Source organism: Geotrypetes seraphini, chromosome 1 (assembly GCF_902459505.1).
Source record: "Geotrypetes seraphini chromosome 1, aGeoSer1.1, whole genome shotgun sequence".
Taxonomy (NCBI): Eukaryota; Metazoa; Chordata; class Amphibia; order Gymnophiona; family Dermophiidae; genus Geotrypetes; species Geotrypetes seraphini.
Window position 1 is genome coordinate 473,616,021 of NC_047084.1, and position 19,023 is coordinate 473,635,043.

Consider the following 19,023-nt stretch of genomic DNA (forward strand, 5'->3'; position numbering starts at 1 on the left):
TTTCTCCCTTCCTGTACTAGAGTAGCCTTCCAATGCTCTGCCTGCACAATCATTTTATTGGTTGAATTCTACCCTCAGTCTCCACTGCCAGCAATACTGAAAGTAGGTAAGAGCATCCACATTCACCATGGGAGAAAGGAAGTGGTAGATTTTCTCAGAAAAAGGAAGGGATAGTAGATGGCATGAATAGGCAGACTACATAGTCCATTTGGTCTTTATCTGCCTACATTTTCTGTTTCTGTGGTTAACTAATGCTTTCATTAAACCTGGAAAAAAAAAAAATCAAGCATCAAAATTTCACAATGGATTATTTCAACCAGTATGCAAAAACCTTCAATTTTTTAAAGTTAAAATTACACAAATAAAAAACCCTTTTACTTCTAATACTGAGAGTTTTTCAGTAATAAAACATTCAGCACAAGTTGCAAGAAAATATATATTTATTTAAAAACCAGACAACCCAAAATCTGATACAGAGAAAGAACAGGCACTAAAACGTCAGTCATATATGGAAGTCAGGTACATAATTGAAAAAGACAAAACAAATCTAATTCAAAGAAAGAACAGGCATTAAGTCATATATGGAAATTAGGTACATAATTGAAAAAAAAAATACAGATCACTTGTTTGTATCAGAACACTTTTCCTCTTCCCACCAACCCCCTCCTCAACACACAAATTTCTGCCACATTCCCAAATTAAGAAATGAAGACCAGGCAATAAGGATAAGTGACCAAATGCATTTATACTTTATGCATAGGTTGAATAATGGGACAGGTTGGTTTGAAGAACTTTCGCTTTAGTTCTGTATTGGCATAAACTCCACTTTCATCTTGCCATGTGTTGATCCCATATCTCCTATAATCTGCTGTGTCAGTAAACTGAGAGTGGCATTTTCTATGGACTGTAGAATATTCTTGTGGAGCTAAGTAGTGCTGTGGAACAAAAAGACAATGACAAGTTAGACACCACATGAAACTTTAAAAATTACTTAATACCAAAAATCTACAAATCTGAGCGATTTATTACATACATACATAAAATATATTAACACTAATACATAACAATTCTCAAAACATTTACAAATACACATTCAGTGTTTCACATCTATCATATCTAAAACATTTTAATCTCATCAAAATGCCTGAAAAAACAAATATGTTCTAAGTATCAAGTTACCTAGATTGTATAAGGACAATAGAATTTTACTAGACATGTGGCAAACTTTAAAATATATCAATAATTTAACAACTATCCAATCCATAAATCCACATGTCAGTCCCTCTGGCTGAACTCCAAGATTCAAATTAGCGAGTTTAAGGTCATCTGGAAACACTGGATGAAGGCAGGTATACGTACTTTGGATGATAAGCTGCTTGACTTTTCACGATTGCAACACAAATTTGATCTTAACAAATCACAAAATTATAGATGGTTGCAGTTTAAACAGGCCATTCAGGAGGGGTTCCCTGAATGGAAAAATCTAACTAATCAGCATAGTTTGCTGGTCTTATGTTTTTAGGTGGACTTCCTGGGACACCAGGCCGCTCAGTGGTATAAATTAATATCTGGATTTTTGAATAAGAAACCAAAGACTGGTCTGCGTAACATTTGGAGCATTGAGATAAAGCATCAAATTACTGCATCTCAATGGCCACGAATTTGGGCTTGGAGGATGAGACATACGGCGTCGGCATCTATGAAACAAACTTGGTTTTTTTTGTTACATAGAGCATTTTGGACCCCAGTTCATTTACAGAAATTAGACAGCTCTAAGTCTAATAGATGCTGGCACTGTCATCATGATAGACGTTGCTCTCGGTGAATTCAAAATCTCAGAACGGGTCCTCCGAGCACCCCCTTGTCTGTAGCTGCGGTTCGAATCCCAGCACCTCACGGGTAAAGACCGAGCAGAAGTAGCTGTTGAGTAGTTCAGCTTTATCTGATTCTGAGTCTACAAAGTTACCATCAGGTTTCCTTCTGTGTTCTTTCTTCTGTTGCTGGGAAGAAAACAAAAAGGAAGAACCAACAAGGTCTGCAGTCAGGAAAATGAAGACGAACCAAAACAAGAAAAAACTGCAGACGAGTGTGCAATGATGCAGGCAAAGTTTATTATAACAATAGGTAAAACGCAGTTAAAAACATCACATAAAAACATTTGTTTTTATGTGATGTTTTTAACCATGTTTTTTCCTATTGTTATAATAAACTTTGCCTGCATCATTGCATGCTCGTCTGCAGTTTTTTCTTGTTTTGGTTCTTTCTTCTGTCACTAACATATTTGAAAAAGGATTTATCCCCTTTTTTAACCTGCCTAGCTATATTTTCTTCCATCTGGAGTTTAGCATCCCTGACTGCTGTTTTAACAGTTCTAGATTTTACCAGATAGGTTTCTTTAGCTTCCTGTCATTGTGATTGTTTGTAGGATAAAAATGCTTTTTTCTTTTGCTTTACTAATTCAGAAATCTCCGTGGAGAACCATTGGGGTCTATTATTTCTAAGTCGTTTACTCACGGTTTTTATGTAGAGTTTGGTTGCTTCTTGCAGGGTGGATTTCAGGGTTGATCATAATACCTCCACACTGTCCGTCATGCCCTGATTTTACAGTGCCTCATAGACAAAATCTCCCATGCTCTGGAAGTTAGTTCCCTTAAAATTTAGAACCTTTGGAGAGAAACAAGATGGCGATGAGAGCGGACGCCTGAGAGGGAGGCTCCCTCTCTTGTACTCGGCCGGCGTTGCTTTTTTTGAACTAGCAGTTCCCTTACCTCAGTATGGGTAAGAGAAAAGGAGCCCTTCGCGGCAACCCTCCGGCGGCGACAGTGGCACCGCATCTGGTGCAGTCTACAATCGAAGGAGCCTTGGCGCGCTCGGGTGAATCTGCGGGGGCTACTTCAGGGGCAAGCCCGAATTCATCGGGCGAACTCAGCCTGCAGTTTCGGGCGATGTTGAGCCCGGAACAGAGGCAGCCACCACCGCAACCCGGAAGCAATGCAGTGATGGGAGTTCCTGAGGTAACATTGACCCGGGAGGAGTCCTTGATCCTCAGTGAAGGAGGGCTGGTAGCTCCAATTTCATCTGGAGCCGAAGAAGAAGCTGCAGTACACCGACAGCTAACCCACACCGCAGAAGAGGTGAGAGGAGCTTCGGGAGGAAGTAAGATCATTTTTGGGGTGCTGGAGAAGCCTAAGACAATAGATATTGAGGCTTTACGGCAGGCCATTTCAGTTATGGACACTAATCTCAAATTGTCTTTTTCCACTTTAAACATTGACTATGGGACTATCCACTCTAAAGTGGAGCAACAGGGTTTGGCCCTTAAAGATTTAAGTGAGAAAATAGAAAAACAGGAGTCAACAATTTGTGAAATGAAAACATTGGACTTGGAATTAGTAAAAGAAAGAACATTTATTGCTAGAAAAATGGAAAGTTTTGAGAACCAATTAAGGAAAAATAATTTGAGACTCCTAAATTTTCCAAAATGTCCCTTAATTTCACCAATGTAGATGGCAAGAAAGTATTTTAAGGAAATTTTGCTTATTCCTACTGAAAGTTTTCCACCTATTGTTAGAGCTAATTACTTTCAAATTAAGAGACCTGTGGAAGTTTCCACTCCTAATGAGATTCAAGGGAACAACTTTTCTGGAAAACTCCTTGGAGGTTATAACGGAAAGGAAAACCCTGTTAATAACTCTCGCTTTGGAAAGTGATAGAGAATATGTACTGCGTTTGTATTTTCGTCATATTAATGACCAGTTTTTAGGTTCTAATGTTCGAATATTTCCTGATATGTCTTTAAGATCCCAGAGGCGTAGGAAATAATTCTTGGCATTAAGGCCAAGAGTCCTTGCCTTGGGGGCAAATTTTTTGTTGAAATTTCCTGTAAAATGTTTTGTGTCTTTTTAAGAACAAGAATTACTTATTTTTTGAACCTAAACAACTGGTAGGATTTATAGAATCCAAAGAGCAAGTAGTGTCTATGGCTGAGAATGTATAACCTGCCATGAATGGCTGTAGCACCACAGATAATTGCCGCTTTCTAGGTTGAATAAGATTGTTTCAATTGTTAAATTTATTTTCTAAAAATCTCTCTCCAAAGTTTGTGGACTAAATATATTGGAAACATAAGTGAATAACCAAAACACTGACTTCAGTGGATTAGGTTTATAAATTTTCTTTTTAATAATTTTTGTTAATCTGAAATACAAGTAGTGTATTGCTTGTTTGTATTGATAAAATTGAATAAATAAATAAGTAAAAAAAATTTAGAACCTTTGTCGATGTATTTGACCTAGTAACTCCCTTCCTGAGGTGAAACCACACCATGTTGTGGTCACTGGAGGCCAAAGCATCTCCTATTGAAACTTCTGTGACACTGTCTCCATTAGTGAGTATTAGGTCCAGAATCGCCTGATCCCTGGTGGGTTCCAATACCATCTGTTTGAGGCTTGCTCCCCACATGGAGACCAGTAGCCTCTTACTGCCGCTGGTCGTGGTAGAAAGTTTGTTCCAGTCTACATCAGGAGTATTGAAGTCCCCCAACAGCACTGTGTCTCCACACAGAGTGATGGTTTCGATGTCTGCAATTAATTCTTTGTCTATGTTATCCAGTTGCTTTAGGGGTCTGTAAACAATACCAAGATATAGGCATTTGTTGTTGCCCATGGCAAGATTCACCCAGAGATTCTCCCGTATACTTGACATCCGTGATCCTAGTAACTTTGATATCCTCTCTAATGTATAGTGCTACTCCTCCTCCTGTTTTGCCTACTCTGTCCCGATGGAGCAAGTTATATCCTGGTATAGCCATATCCCATCCATGGGACTCTGAGATAGAGAGTTGCGCGGGGACAGAAATCCCACCCGTCCCCGCCAAAGTCCCACCCGTCCCCACCCATCTTCTTCCCTCCGCTCCCCCCATAGTCTGGCATCAGTCTTCTTCCCTGCCAGCGTCTTCTCCCTACTCTTTCTTCCCCATTTCCTTTCAGCGTCCTTCTCCCACCCATCTTTCCCATGTCCTGTCAGCGTCCTTCTCCCTACTCTGCCTTCCACATGTGCTTTCAGTGTCCTTCTCCCCCCTCTGCTTCTCCATGTCCTTTCAGCGTCCTTCTCCCTCTCTGTCTTCCCCATGGCCTTTCAGCGTCCTTCTCCACCACCCACCCACCCCCGTCTTCCCCATGTCCTTTCAGCGTCCTTCTCCACCCCTTTGTCTTCCCCATGTGCTTTCAGCATTCTTCTCCCCCCTCTGTCTTCCACAAGTGCTTTCAGAGTCCTTCCCCCCCGCCCTTCCCATGGCCTTTCAGCGTCCTTCTCCACCCCTTTGTCTTCCCCATGTGCTTTCAGCGTCCTTCTCCCTCCTCTGTCTTCCACAAGTGCTTTCAGAGTCCTTCCCCCCCTGCCCGTCTTCCCCATGTCCTTTCAGCGTCCTTCTCCACCCCTTTGTCTTCCCCATGTGCTTTCAGCATTCTTCTCCCCCCTCTGTCTTCCACAAGTGCTTTCAGAGTCCTTCCCCCCCCCGCCCTTCCCATGGCCTTTCAGCGTCCTTCTCCACCCCTTTGTCTTCCCCATGTGCTTTCAGCGTCCTTCTCCCTCCTCTGTCTTCCACAAGTGCTTTCAGAGTCCTTCCCCCCCTGCCCGTCTTCCCCATGGCCTTTCAGCGTCCTTCTCCACCCCTTTGTCTTCTCCAGTGCTTTCAGTGTCCTTCTCCCCCCTCCTTCTCTCCTGCCCCGGGTGCAGCACAGCCGGCCAGGTCCCCTTATTTTTGTGGCGCTTCTCCGACCGACCGACCGACAACAGCCCCTGTCCGAAAAACCTCCCTGCCCTTAACCGCGAATCTAAAATACCTTCTTACAGCTGCTGTAAGAAGGTAATTTAGATTCACGGCTACAGGGCAGGGAGGATTGTTGGACCGGGGCTGTTGTCGGTCGGCCAGTCGGAGAAGCGCCACAAAAGTAAGGGGACCTGGCCGGCTGTGCTGCACCCGGGGCGGACCGCCCCCCTCCCTTGGTAGCCACTCGAACCGCGAGGCTACTCTCCTCCTTACCTGCCCTGCCTGCAGCACAGAGCCGAACGGAAGTCTTCCCGACGTCAGTGCTGACGTCAGAGGGAGGGAGGGCTTTGTTTAAGCCCTCCCTCCCCTCCGACGTCAGCGCTGACGTCGGGGAGACTTCCGTTCGGCTCTGTGCTGCAAGCAGAGCAGGTAGGGAGAAGAAGAGCCGCGCAACTGAGTACATCCAGCCCCGCAGGAACCCCGCAACCCTCGGAGGCGTCCCCACGGGATCCCCGCGACCCTAGGGGGCGTCCCCATGGGATTCCCGCGACCCTAGGTGGCGTCCCCATGGGATCCCCGTGACCCGAAGGGGGAACCCGCGGGATGCCCGCAGGTCCCGTGGGATTCCCGTCTTCCCCGTTCCCGTGTAGCTCTCTACTCTGAGAACCAGGTTTCTGTTATCACCACCACATCTAGGTTGGCATTTCTCATTTCTGTTTCCAGCTCTAGAATTTTATTGCCCAAACTACGTGCATTAACATACATTGCCGTCCAATCTTTATGCTTATCCGGAGATTTTTCCGTTCGAGTTAGTTTGTCCCCTTTAGTATTGGTTTTGACGCAAATACTTAAGTATTGTATTTGACACAATTACTTACCTCAGTATTGTATTTGACGCAAGTAGAAACATAGAAATAGATGGCAGATAAGGGCCACGGCCCATCTAGTCTGCCCACCCCAATGACCCTCCCCTACCTATCTCTGTGAATAGATCCCATGTGTCTATCCCATTTGGCCTTAAAATCAGGCACGCTGCTGGCCTCAATAACCTGAAGTGGAAGACTATTCCAGCGATCAACCACCCTTTCAGTGAAAAAGAATTTCCTGGTGTCCCCGTGCAGTTTCCCGCCCCTGATTTTCCACGGATGCCCCCTTGTTGCCGCAGGACCCTTGAAAAAGAAGATATCTTCTTCCACCTCGATGCGGCCCATGAGATACTTGAATGTCTCGATCATGTCACCCCTCTCTCTGCGTTCCTCGAGTGAGTACAGCTGCAATTTATCCAGCCATTCCTCGTACGGGAGATCCTTGAGTCCCAAGACCATGCGGGTGGCCATTCTCTGGACCGACTCCAGTCTCAGCACATCCTTACGGTAATGCGGCCTCCAGAATTGCACACAGTATTCCAGGTGGGGCCTCACCATGGATCTATACAATGGCATAATGACTTCAGGCTTACGGCTGACAAAACTCCTGCGTATGCAACCTATGATTTGCCTTGCCTTGGATGAAGCTTGCTCCACTTGAATGGCAGTCTTCATGTTCTCACTGACAATCACTCGTTCTGCTTCAGTTCTTGTTAGGACTCAAAGATGGAGTTATTTACCCTATTAGGATGAGAATGGGTCCCCTCCCCCAGCTCACCTAGTTTAAAGCCTTCCGGAGTAGGCGAGCCAGACATTGTCCAAAGACGTTCTTCCCTCTTCTGGTCAGGTGTAGCCCGTCTGATCCCTGTAGTCCTTGAAGTGCCTCTCTGTGGTCCAGGAAGCCGAAGTTCATCTCTTTGCACCATCCGCGTAGGCATTCGTTAGTCCTCTGGATAAGTTCTTCCCTAGCTCTCCCTTGTCTCTCACTGGAAGGATGGAGGAGAAGACCACCTGTGCTTCCATCTGCTTTAGCTTCTTACCCAGAGCACTGAAGTCTTCAGGTTTCTTCTCTGGGGAGTTCCTGGTGGTGTCATTCGTCCCAACGTGGATAAGAAGCATCAGGTAGTAGTCTTGGGGCTTGATTAGTCTTCCTAAGCAGGTGGTCACATCCCGGATACTAGCTCCTAGAAAGCAAACTTCTCTTCACAGGGGTTGCCATACAGCAAATTATGAAAAATTGGGATCAGCTGAATTATAATTTTTGGTGGAATTCGTTATGCCAAATCTTTAAAATGGAGCGGGTAATAGCCATACAGCAGGGGCATTTTAAGAAATTTAGGGATGTTTGGGAGCCATTAACAAAATATTGTACAGAATGAATATTATTTTTTTCCTTTATTCATACACGTCCAGGGTGGGGAGGGGGGGAGGGAATACTTTATGATTTCTTATGCTCAAGTACAATTGTTGGGTATAAGGGGGGGGGGATGTTTGATGTGAGTTAAACTTTGATGGTATATTAAGTGATGTTAAAGTATAAAATGATTGTATCTTATGTTACACTTATTGAAAGTTTTAAAAATGAATAAAGACAACCCCCCCCCCCCAAAAACAAAGTTGTTGGGATTTTTTTAGTTCAAAATTTTTGTTGAAGATTTTGTGATTCAATCAGGAAAAATAAGACATTGAGTGCAATTACAGGATAGAACATATAAAATTGTCCAACATCACTCATCTTAGCTTGTTGTTACTGATACTTTGGAATCAAATATATAAGCAGAGAGTGAAGCTAATCAAGGAGAGAGGGAAGAAAAGAGGAAGAACCAGAAGCAAATATTTGGAGTGGTCAGTTATGTAACTGTACATACTGTTTTTAAAGATTTTCTAAAAGTATACTTCTCCCTCCGTATTCGCGGTGATTTGGGCTGGACTAAACTGCGAATATGTAAAAACTGCAAATAACTTATCATATGGTGTTTCAGCCTTCCCTGCCCTGCTTGCGGCCTCCTTCAAATTGAGCCCGGCACCGCCATGACAGGTCCTCCTCAGCAGCTGAGAGCGAGGGGGGATGGTAGGCAGGGGGGAGCCAGGGGGTACCTCTTCCCTGGCTGGAGGAAGCCATACTCACACTTTATTCACCAGCTCCCGCACTTTCCACATATTTAGCATGTCGGCAGCTTCCCCATATCGAGGACAGACTGGCCTTGCCTGGTCCCTATGCGGCTTCTGGAACCAGATGGGAGTGCGGAGGGGGCGGGAGAGGGGAGGCAGCCCACCACGGATTTCCTCTCCCACTCCTGGGATTCCCGACAGAGCAGCCGCAGCCTCATGCTCCTGCTTCCGAAGCCGCTGCAAGTCCAGTCACTCAGGCGGAGAGTCGCAGCATGCACATTAAGGTGCTCTGTGTGGGAAGGCACGTTCTCTCGGAGGTATAGTTCATAGGGATGGGAGTGAGGATTTTGCTTCCTGGTTTTTCAGTTTACAGTAGTTCCCGTTTCTACACTCATGGAAAACCCGCGAATAATCGAAATCGTGAGTGCAGAAACCGCAAATATGGAGGGAGAAGTGTACTCAGACTCAATCAATCTTAAATCCTTTGGGAGTGCATTCCATAGCTGAGGTCCCACAGCCATAAATAAAACCCACTGGCAAATATAGCCTGACAGTAAATATATTTTGGCTGGATTCTATAAACAGCGCTTACATCGGCCAGTGCCTTCAAAAGCAGCACTGGCCAAGTGTCAATCATGCAAAGGCATCATTAACCGAATCACAGCTACAGAAACACTTAGGCACCAGTAATGTAGGCCAGGATTTTAAAGACCTACATTACTGGTGCTTAAGTTTGACAGAGAATCATGTATAGTGGCACCCAAGATCATCTCCACCTCTAACCACTGGATGGGCCATTTGGCCTTTATCTGTCATCATGTTTCTCTGTTTCAATGTAACCATATCTACTTTGATCTTAGGTACCATGATTTAGATACAATTCATGCACCTTTTTTTTAACAACTTAATTGGTTTTTAACGGCACAATTACCACACTGATTAGAAGCAATTAAGTCGCATACCACCACCTAACCTATGGTGCTGTTTATAGAATCTGGGCCTTTATGCTTATATCTACTTCTCCCCAAAACAACGATCCATAGCGGTAGGCATAGTAAAAATATAATACTGTTAAAAGGATATACAATATAAAATGCAAAAGCATAAATGCTAATACACACCAGCACAATTTCTACTCACTATAGAGGCACTGGACATTTATCTAAGAATAAACCCCTATGCTTTAACACACCTCCATAACAATCCCATCCAACATGGCCACACAAAGACACTTAAATTCAATAGCTTTCAACAGCGGCGTACCAAGGGGGCCGGTCCGCCCCGGGTGCAGCCTTAGGGGGGGTGTACAGCCGGCCAGGTCCGGAAAATTCTACCGGGCCGATCAGCCTTCCTCTCCCCGATGTCAATTCTGCCATCGGAGAGAAAGTTCGGGCCAGCCAATCGCTGTCTAGCTGGGCGGAACTTCCTCTCCGACAGCAGAATTTACGTCGGGGAGAGGAATGCTGGTCGGCCCGACACAGGGAAGAGGAGCTTGGGGCGGTGGCGGCTTTGGGGCCTGTTACCCGATGGCGGTGACTTGGGGGGCTGTTCCCTGATGGTGGCGGCAATGGCTTGGGGGAGGGCAGGGAGAAAGAAAGAAAGGGGGCAGGCAGGGAGACAGAAGGAAAGAAGGGAAACAGAGAAAAAGAAAGGGGGCATGAAAAGAGAAAAAAAGAAAGGGAGGTAGGGAGAAAGAAAGGGCAGGGAGAGAGGAAGAAAAAGTTGGGGGAGGGAATGAGGTCTGGAGGAGAGGAAGCATACAGGCTGAAAGAAGGGAAGAAAGATTGGATTGCACAGTCAGAAGAAGAAAGTGCAACCAGAGACTCATGAAATCACCAGACAACAAGGTAGAAAAATTGATTTTATTTTAAATTTAGTGATAAAATGTGTCTGAATTTATATCTGCTGTCTATATTTTGCACTATGGCCCCCCTTTTACTAAACCACAATAGTGGTTTTTAGCGCAGGGAGCCTATGAGCGTCGAGAGCAGCCCTGGGCATTCAGCGCAGCTCCCTGCGCTAAAAACTGCTATTGTGCTTTAGTAAAAAGGGAGGGAGGGGGTATTTGTCTATTTTTGTATGGTTGTTACTGAGGTGACAGTGCATAGAGTCATTTGCCTTGACCTCTTTGGAAAAACCCAGAATAGGAATGATAATTAACATTTTTTCAGCGTACAGTGTGCTTTGTGGTTTTTTTAAAATTTTATTGTTGATAGATTATTTTGATTTGGTCATTTTAAAAGTAGCTCGCAAACTCAAAAAGTGTGGGCACCCCTGAGCTAGAGCGTTGAAGATGCGTGTTTCTGCCGTAGAGGTTATCTCTGACGCAACCGGAAGTTGCATCAGAGACGACCTTTACGGCAGCCATATGCAACTACAACACTCCGGCTGCTGTAAGAAGGCAGTTTAGACATCGCCAGCCACAGGGCAGGGAGGTTTGTCGGAAAGGGCCTGTTGTCCGGGCCGGAGGGGAGAAAGCGCCACAAAGGTAAGAGGCAGGGAGGGAGAAAGGGAGAAAAGGTAGGGTGGAGAGGAGAGGAAAACAAGGTAAAATAGAGGGGGGAGAAGGACGCTGAAAGCACATGGGGGAAGACAGAGGGAGGAGAAGGACGCTGAAAGCACATGGGGAAGACAGAGTGGGAAGAAGATGCTGAATGAAAATGGGGAACAGAGAGTGGGGAGAAAATGCTGAAGGGAAATGAGGAACAGAGAGTGGGGAGAAGAAGCTGAAGGGAAATGGGGAAGAGAGAGTTGGGAGAAGACGCTGGCAGGGAAGAAGACAGAGATGCCAGACTATGGGAGGAGCAGAGGGAAGAGGATGGGTGCCAGACCAATTTGGAAGGAGGGAGAAAGGGTAACAGAGCAAATGGAAGATTCAGAGAGAAGAGAGACAGTGGATGGAAGGAAGAGAGTAACAAGAAGATGAGGAAAGCAGAAACCAGAGAAGACAAAGGTAGAACAAAAATTTTCTATTTATTTATTGCTTTAGGAGACGTGTCACTGATTCTGTGGTGTTGCATTGTATGCGGAGTCCAGCTTCTTGCTGGTTCAATTTAACCTTTGTCTATGTATTTCTATCTTATCCCCCCTTTTACAAAACTGTGGAGCATTTTTTAGCACCAGCCGTGGTGGTAGCAGCTCTGATGCTCAGAATTCTATGAGCATCAGAGCTGTTACCACCGTGGCTAAAATCCACACTACAATTTTGTAAAAGGGGGAGGGATTAGTTTGTGATGACATATTCCATACTAGGCGAAGGTGTTTTCTGTGTTCTGTGTGTTCGAAAGACATGGTTTTCTTTTAGGATTCACGGTGTAGGATTGATCTGTACTAGTCTGGCTTGTTTATTTTACAATGGGTGTACTGATGTTGTACTGCTCACTGCAGTATGTAAGATGCTGCCTTTTCCTAGGTACTCATGTGTGACATGTGGCTTGTTACTAAAAATCATGTTTTTCGTACAGATGGGGGGGGTGCCAAAAAATGATGGGCCCCAGGTGTCACATATGCTAGGTACGCCACTGGCTTTCAACATTTCCCAAAGGGGCTACCCATCCCTTCCCAAAAAGCAGCAGCAGTTAGAAGAGAAGAGGATCAGGTTGGTAATCTCTACCAGGACAGACAGGGGAATAGGACAGAAAGAAATTTACCCTCTTCCATTTACCTTTGTTAGAATTTTAAATTCTTTTTGAAATTAAGATTTCTCCATCTCAAGGGCAGAATTACAGATACTAAATCCTTAAGAGCTTATTCTAACATGTGGGCCCCAACTGCCTCAAAGCAGCCAGGGCCCTTTGCCTTGGCACCCACCTGCAGGGCTTGGATTTTGCATTTATATTTCCTATACAAAGATTGGAGGTTTAATTATGGTCATCGTATCTCAAAGATATAGTGGAATTAGAAAGGTTTAAAAGAGTAACCAAAATAATAAAGGGGATGGAACTCCTCTCATATGAGGAAAGCTTAAAGAAATTAGGGCTCTTCAGCTTGCAAAAGAGATGGTTGAGGGGAAATATGACCGAGGTCTACAAAATCGTGAGTGGTAAAGAATGGGTAAAACTGAATCATAGCAATATAGTAGATGATTGGGCAGATAAATTACCTGTATGGTATATCCAGGCTGCCCAACAAGATACCTTATGCTATGAGTTTATGATGTGAAACTACATATATAATATAAATAAATAAATAAATAAATATGCACATGTGACCTGGATTTGTCCTTGCCATTTTCAGGGCACAAGACACAGGCCTTGTTCTCCAACAACTGAAGCAGTCATTGAAGCCCCTCTCTAGCACATCCAAATCTGTCCATGGGACAGAAATGGGAGACGTCCCATAAAACCACAGCCAAAGCCATGTAGACATAATGAAAATAAAAATGAAAAATGAGCATAACCAGCAGGAAAAAAAATGGAATATGTCACCATATAAATACTACTACTTTATATCACTGCTAAACGAATGCAGCACTGTACATTAAACATGTAAGAGACGGAATCCCTGCTCAAGAGCTTACAATCTAATTAAAGCAAACAGGACAAATAGGGGTTAGGGAATTCTTCACAGAGGAAATGATAAAACAGACATTGGTATTATACAGTACAAGAGTTAGGATTTAAAGCAGCCTCAAAAAAGTGAGATTTTAGGCAGACTGTTTCAGGCATATGGTGCAGCAAGATAGAAGGAATGGAGTCTGGAATTGGTAGTAGAGGAGAAGAGTGCAATTTACCCGATGAACGGAGTTCCCAGAGAGGGGTATAAGAAGAGATAAGAGGAGATATTCTGAGCAGCTGCAGAGAGAGAATGCACTTGTAAGACAATAAAAGGAATGCAATGTTGATTTTTTTTACTCTTAAAAATTACAAAAGTCTAGGGAAGACTCAATGAAGTTATATGGAACTACTTTTAAAACAAGTAGGAGGAAATATTTTTTCATTCAACAAATAGTTAAGTACTGGAACTTGTTGCCATAGGTTGTGGTAACAACAGTTAGCGTAGATGGATTAAAAATAAAAAAAGATTTGGACAAGTTCCTGGAAGAAAAATCCATAGTGTGCAATTGAGACAGATGTGGGGGAAGCCACTACTTGTCCTGAGATTGGCAGCATGGAATGTTGTTACTACCTGGGTTTCTGCCAGGTTCTTGTGATCTGGATTGGCCACTGTGGAAACAGGAAACTAGGCTAGATCATTGGTCTGACTCAGCATGGTTAGTATTATGCTTACTGTATTTCAAATTTACAGTGCTGTAAATACAGCAACCTTCACAAGGTGTCCATGTGTCCCAATGTGACTGTTAAAATACCAGACACAACCACAGCAGAATTATTAGCATAAATTTATCTTGGAGAAGATACCGTTTACCTCCTGCTCTGCCCTTCCTTAAAAGGAAAGATTTACATGGACAAAGATTAACACTGTGTCATGGCATAGCTAGGAATACATGGGCAAAAAATTTATGACCCCCCCTATAATTCCCTCTCATAAGGTAACGGGATCTCCCACCACCACTTTCATTTGCTATAGTCGGTGACCGTGGAATTTTACAGTCCAAGAGATTCATCGTTTCACCTGTTTCACCCCTGAGGAAGGCATGGTAATACCAAAACATGGATCCATATTGAGTTCTAACAATACAATAAAATTATTTTTATGACATCTATCCAGGTAAGGAGACGTCATTTTTACCCTAATCTGACTTTTTCCTATACTATATAGTCAAAAATTGGTATCTATAATCTTAGCTGTAGGGTAAATGCCATATATCGATAGTTGGGTTATCACAACCTGCCATTTTGTTCCGATTGCAGCTGCTGTCCTAGGCACCACCTTGCCTGTCTAAAGCTGGCCCTGAGTACTCTGTTCTCAGCTCTTGTCTCCCTGGGCCGCTTGTTCTTCCCATTTACTTTGGCTCTGTTATGGATCTCCCCCTACCACTCTCCATTTGTCTCTCAACTCTGATTTCCTTTTTCACTTATCTTTCTTAACTAGTATTTGTGTACTCTTTTTTTTTTTTTATTCTTTATTCATTTTTAAAACTTTCAATAAGTGCAGTATAAGATAAAATCATTTTACACTTTAACATCACTTAATATTCTACCAAAGTCTAATTCCCATCAAATATCCCTCCCTCCCATATACCCAACAATTGTCCTTAAACATAAGAAAACATAAAGTATCCCCCCTCCTTCCCCCCCCCCCCCCGACTTGGACGTGTATGTTCATAGGGAAAAACCAATATTCATTCTTTACAGTATTTTGTTAATGGCTCCCATACATCCTTAAATTTCTTAAAATGCCCCTGCTGCATGGCTATTACCCGCTCCATTTTAAAGATGTGGCATAAAGAATTCCACCAAAAATTATAATTCAGCCGATCCTAGTTTTTCATAATATGCTGTAAGACAACTCTTGTCATAATGAGTAAAAGTTTGTTATTATTAGAAGATATTTGGCTCCTCTCATTGATGTACCAAATAACACAGTATCATATGAAAATGCCACTGGATTTTCCAGTAGATTATTCATTTGACCCCAAATGGATTTCCAAAAGCCAATTATCAACGGACAAGAGAATAGTTAATGATCTAACATCCCAGCTTCGAGATGACAGTGCCAGCATCTATTAGACTTAGAGCTATCTAATATCTGTAAACAAACTGGGGTCCAAAATGCTCTATGTAACAAGAAAAACCAAGTTTGCCTCATGGATGCCAACGCTGTACATCTTATCCTCCAAGCCCAAATTCGTGGCCATTGAGATGAAGTAATTTGATGCTTTATCTCAATGTTCCAAATGTCACGCAGACCAGTCTTTGGTTTCTTATTAAAAAATCCAGATATTAATTTATACCACTGAGCGGCCTGGTGTCTCAGGAAGTTCACTTGAAAACATAAGGCCGGCAGGCTATATTGATTTTCAAGATTTTTCCATTCAGGGAACCCCTCCTGAATGGCCTGCTTGATTTATTAAGACCAAATTTGTAATGCAATTGTGAAAACTCAAGCAGTTTACCATCTGACATAACCTCATCCAAAGTGCGTATAACTTCCTGCATCCAGTGTTTCCAGATGATCAAAGGGGCTGACAGGTTGATTTATGAATTGGAATAGGTGTTAAATTATTCACACATTTTAAAGTCCTTTTCTGTACAATAAGTAATCACAGTCTTTACCCGCCATCAAATTCTTTCATTCATATCCTCATCTATATAAACGTTACACTTTAAAATATTCCAACTGACAAAGAGTTCTTTTTGAGGTGCATTAGTACAGCATCCCTAAATTCTTCATCACCTTAGGGCTTTTCTAACTAATTTTGTGTACTCCTAATGCTGACCTCCCCTGACTAGCGGACTTTAAACATTGTTTCACTACTTCACTTTTGGTCAAAGGTTCTACAGAAATAATTCAAAAAAAGAATATTGATCTTTCAGGCAGCTAAGAGTTCATCTTACTTATTCAAAGAGTGATATCTATCCATACATTAGCCAACAGCATAAAAAGGTTGCCCAAACTACTAGAGAATAGATACTTTTGTGTACCAATCAAATTGTTTGCAGAACATGTTGCCTTTTAGTAGGAAAAACACTGTCTTTCACTCTCAACCTACTGAAAGCTTTGACATTAACAATAAAAATTAATGACCAAAACATTTTGCTTGACTGTTTACAAGATATGCACTGTGCCAGACTTTCCACTTGTATAGCAAAAAAGAAAGAAAGAAAAAGATAATAGCATAACACAGTGGCAGCAGTGCAGAATTCAATACAACTCTAGGTGCCACATTTCAAGAGTTAAGTGCTTAGTGACAGTGGATTGTGTTTTTTTTCTGGAAAATGGTATTCAAGTTCTTTTCATGGAAATGAAATCTCCAGTGCCATGTAACTTCTAATCACTGTCTTCAGTATGCTACATTGCACCCTCCCCCTCTCCCCTTTACTGTGTTTATTACACATATTATGCACTTTTACAATAATCCCCTGGACCAACCAGAAAGCACAGTTACTTACCGTAACAGATGTTATCCAGGGACAACAGGCAGATATTCTCATATGTAGGTGACGTCATGCACGGAGCCCCGATGCGGACAGCCTCACAAGCAGACTTGCTTGTAGAACTTAAGAAAGTTTGCAACTGCCGCACCGTGCATGTGCGAGTGCCTTCCTGCCCAACCTAGGGCATGTCTCCTCAGTTCAGATAGCTAGCTAAGAAGCCAACCAGGGGAGGTGGGTGGGTTGTGAGAATATCTGCCTGCTGTCTCTGGATAACACCTGTTATGGTAAGTAACTGTGCTTTATCCTTCCCTGATGATTGAGAGAACCTAGAGGTCAGATGTGATTAGCTCCCATCGTTGGTAAAAATGATGGAGACGACCTCCAATGGGTAAAGGAAAGGACAGAGGCAGAATGATTGAGGTTATGCTCTGTTTTAGATGGTCAAAAAGACTGAGAAGGCTTGGGCGCAGCAGAAGACTGAGATTTTTGTTGTCTTTGCTGTTGCTGCTGTTGTTTATTAGGGGGCGCCCTTGAATAAAAGGAACTGCCCGCTAAGGAAAATGCCTATGGTAGGATGGAAGGGGCCTGGAAGTCCTAGTAGTAGAGGGCTTAGGCTTTGGTCTGATGATGGAAGCAAATGATTTCTCATGTTCAGACAAGCGTTTGGTAGCTGCCTCGATAGAGTCATCAAAGAGCTCAGTGCCCTGACAAGGAATGTTGTCCAGATGATTTTGAAGATTCGGGTCCATGTCCACAGTGCGAAGCCAGGCAAGGCGGTGCATAGCCACTGAGAAAGCAGTGACCGTCGAGGACAATTCAAATGCATCATACAAGGACTGAAGAAGATGCATGCGTAGTTGAGCCAGAGTGTTAATCAGCTGTTGAAACTCTGGAAGTCGATGTTGTGGGTTATATTTGACAAAATCAGGCATGCTGTTGACCAGATGCTTGAGATAAGAAGTAAAGATAAAATTGTAATTCAAAACCCTGGTTGCCCATAAGGGAATTTTGATACAAGCAACGGCCAAACTTGTCCATAGTCCTGCCCTCTCTTCCAGGGGGGCAGTGACATAAACCTTGGCAGGGTTGGTTCTTTTCAAAGAGGACTCCACTAGACGGAACTGATGGGATAACTGAGACTTATCAAAACCCTTGCAGTGGACCATCCTGTAGCAAGATTTTAATTTCGCTGGCACAGCAGGAATGGAATATGGTGTCTCAAGATTTTGTTTGAATGTTTGAGAAAGAAGTCTGTTAATGGCTAATTTGAGAGATTCCCTCGGAGGATGAAGAATACCCATTTCTTTCAAATACTCTGTAGAGTATTTGACGTCAGATTCCAAAGTGATGTTAAGATCTTTACTCATCTGACGGAGGAATGTAGAAAAAGATACTTGCTCTAGAGAAGGATGGCCTCGTGAGGAAGAAGGTGACTTCGAGGCGCCTCGCATGGCAGAGAACGAAGGTTAAGCTTCCCGGGAGTATTGATACCTGAATTCTGCATAGGCAGGTATAGATGACTCACTGAGAGAATGAGTAGAGTACCTAGCAGGAGAAGGGCTTGAGCGGCGAGAATGGAAAGGCTCTGCAGGTGGTCTTCTCGACTGAGGAGATGAATGCCTCGAAGAGTCTCAATGTCTGGATAAACGAGACCTGTCTCAAGATGAGGACCTGTGCCTCGATGTTGGCAGATGATGTGGAGAACTGTGCCTCGAGTCAGACAGATCCTGCTTTGATGGATGTCAAGGCGTCCTCGCCCTGTGCCTCGAAAAGGGCAAGGTCTTATGTGAGGAAGGAGGGCTGGAAGTTTGAGATCGACATCGAGACACCAAAAAGGACTCGTCTCCTTGTGCTGAGGTCTCTTGATGCACTCGCAAGGACTCAGCTCCTTGAATAGAGTGGGTAGACTTTGGTCGAGACACTCGCAAAGACTCGACTCCTTGCATAGTGTGTGTAGATTCAGATCAAGGCACTCTTAAGGACTCGACTCCTTGAATAGAGTGTGGAGATTCATCTCGAGGCACTCTTAAGTACACGGCTCCTTGTACAGAGTGAGTGAATTCAGATCGAGGCACTGCCAAGGACTCGACTCCTTGCGATACTGCTGAGTGTTCAGGCTGAACTGCAGGAAGCAGAGTCAAGGCAAGAGTATATTTGGCAAGCATGTTATCAAACTCCTGGTGCATAATAGCTTGGATCATAGCCTGCAAATGGGGCACCGAAACCTGAGAATCTGGTACATTTACGGCGGCTATAGTCTCCCGAGGAAGATGAT

The 19,023-nt window shown here is 43.5% G+C and overlaps 1 protein-coding gene across 2 annotated transcripts in view; it reads right to left on the bottom strand.

Annotated features, from left to right (window-relative positions):
- Nucleotides 1-422: 422 nt before the first annotated feature.
- The window catches only part of C1H9orf135 (chromosome 1 C9orf135 homolog), a 63,850-nt gene continuing 45,249 nt past the window's right edge, over nucleotides 423-19,023 (bottom strand). For both annotated transcript variants that reach the window (XM_033924754.1, XM_033924746.1), the window contains exon 6: nucleotides 423-935. In XM_033924754.1, the coding sequence (XP_033780645.1) occupies nucleotides 744-935 (192 nt within the window). In that variant the 3' untranslated portion in view covers nucleotides 423-743. The remainder of the gene's footprint in view (nucleotides 936-19,023) is intronic.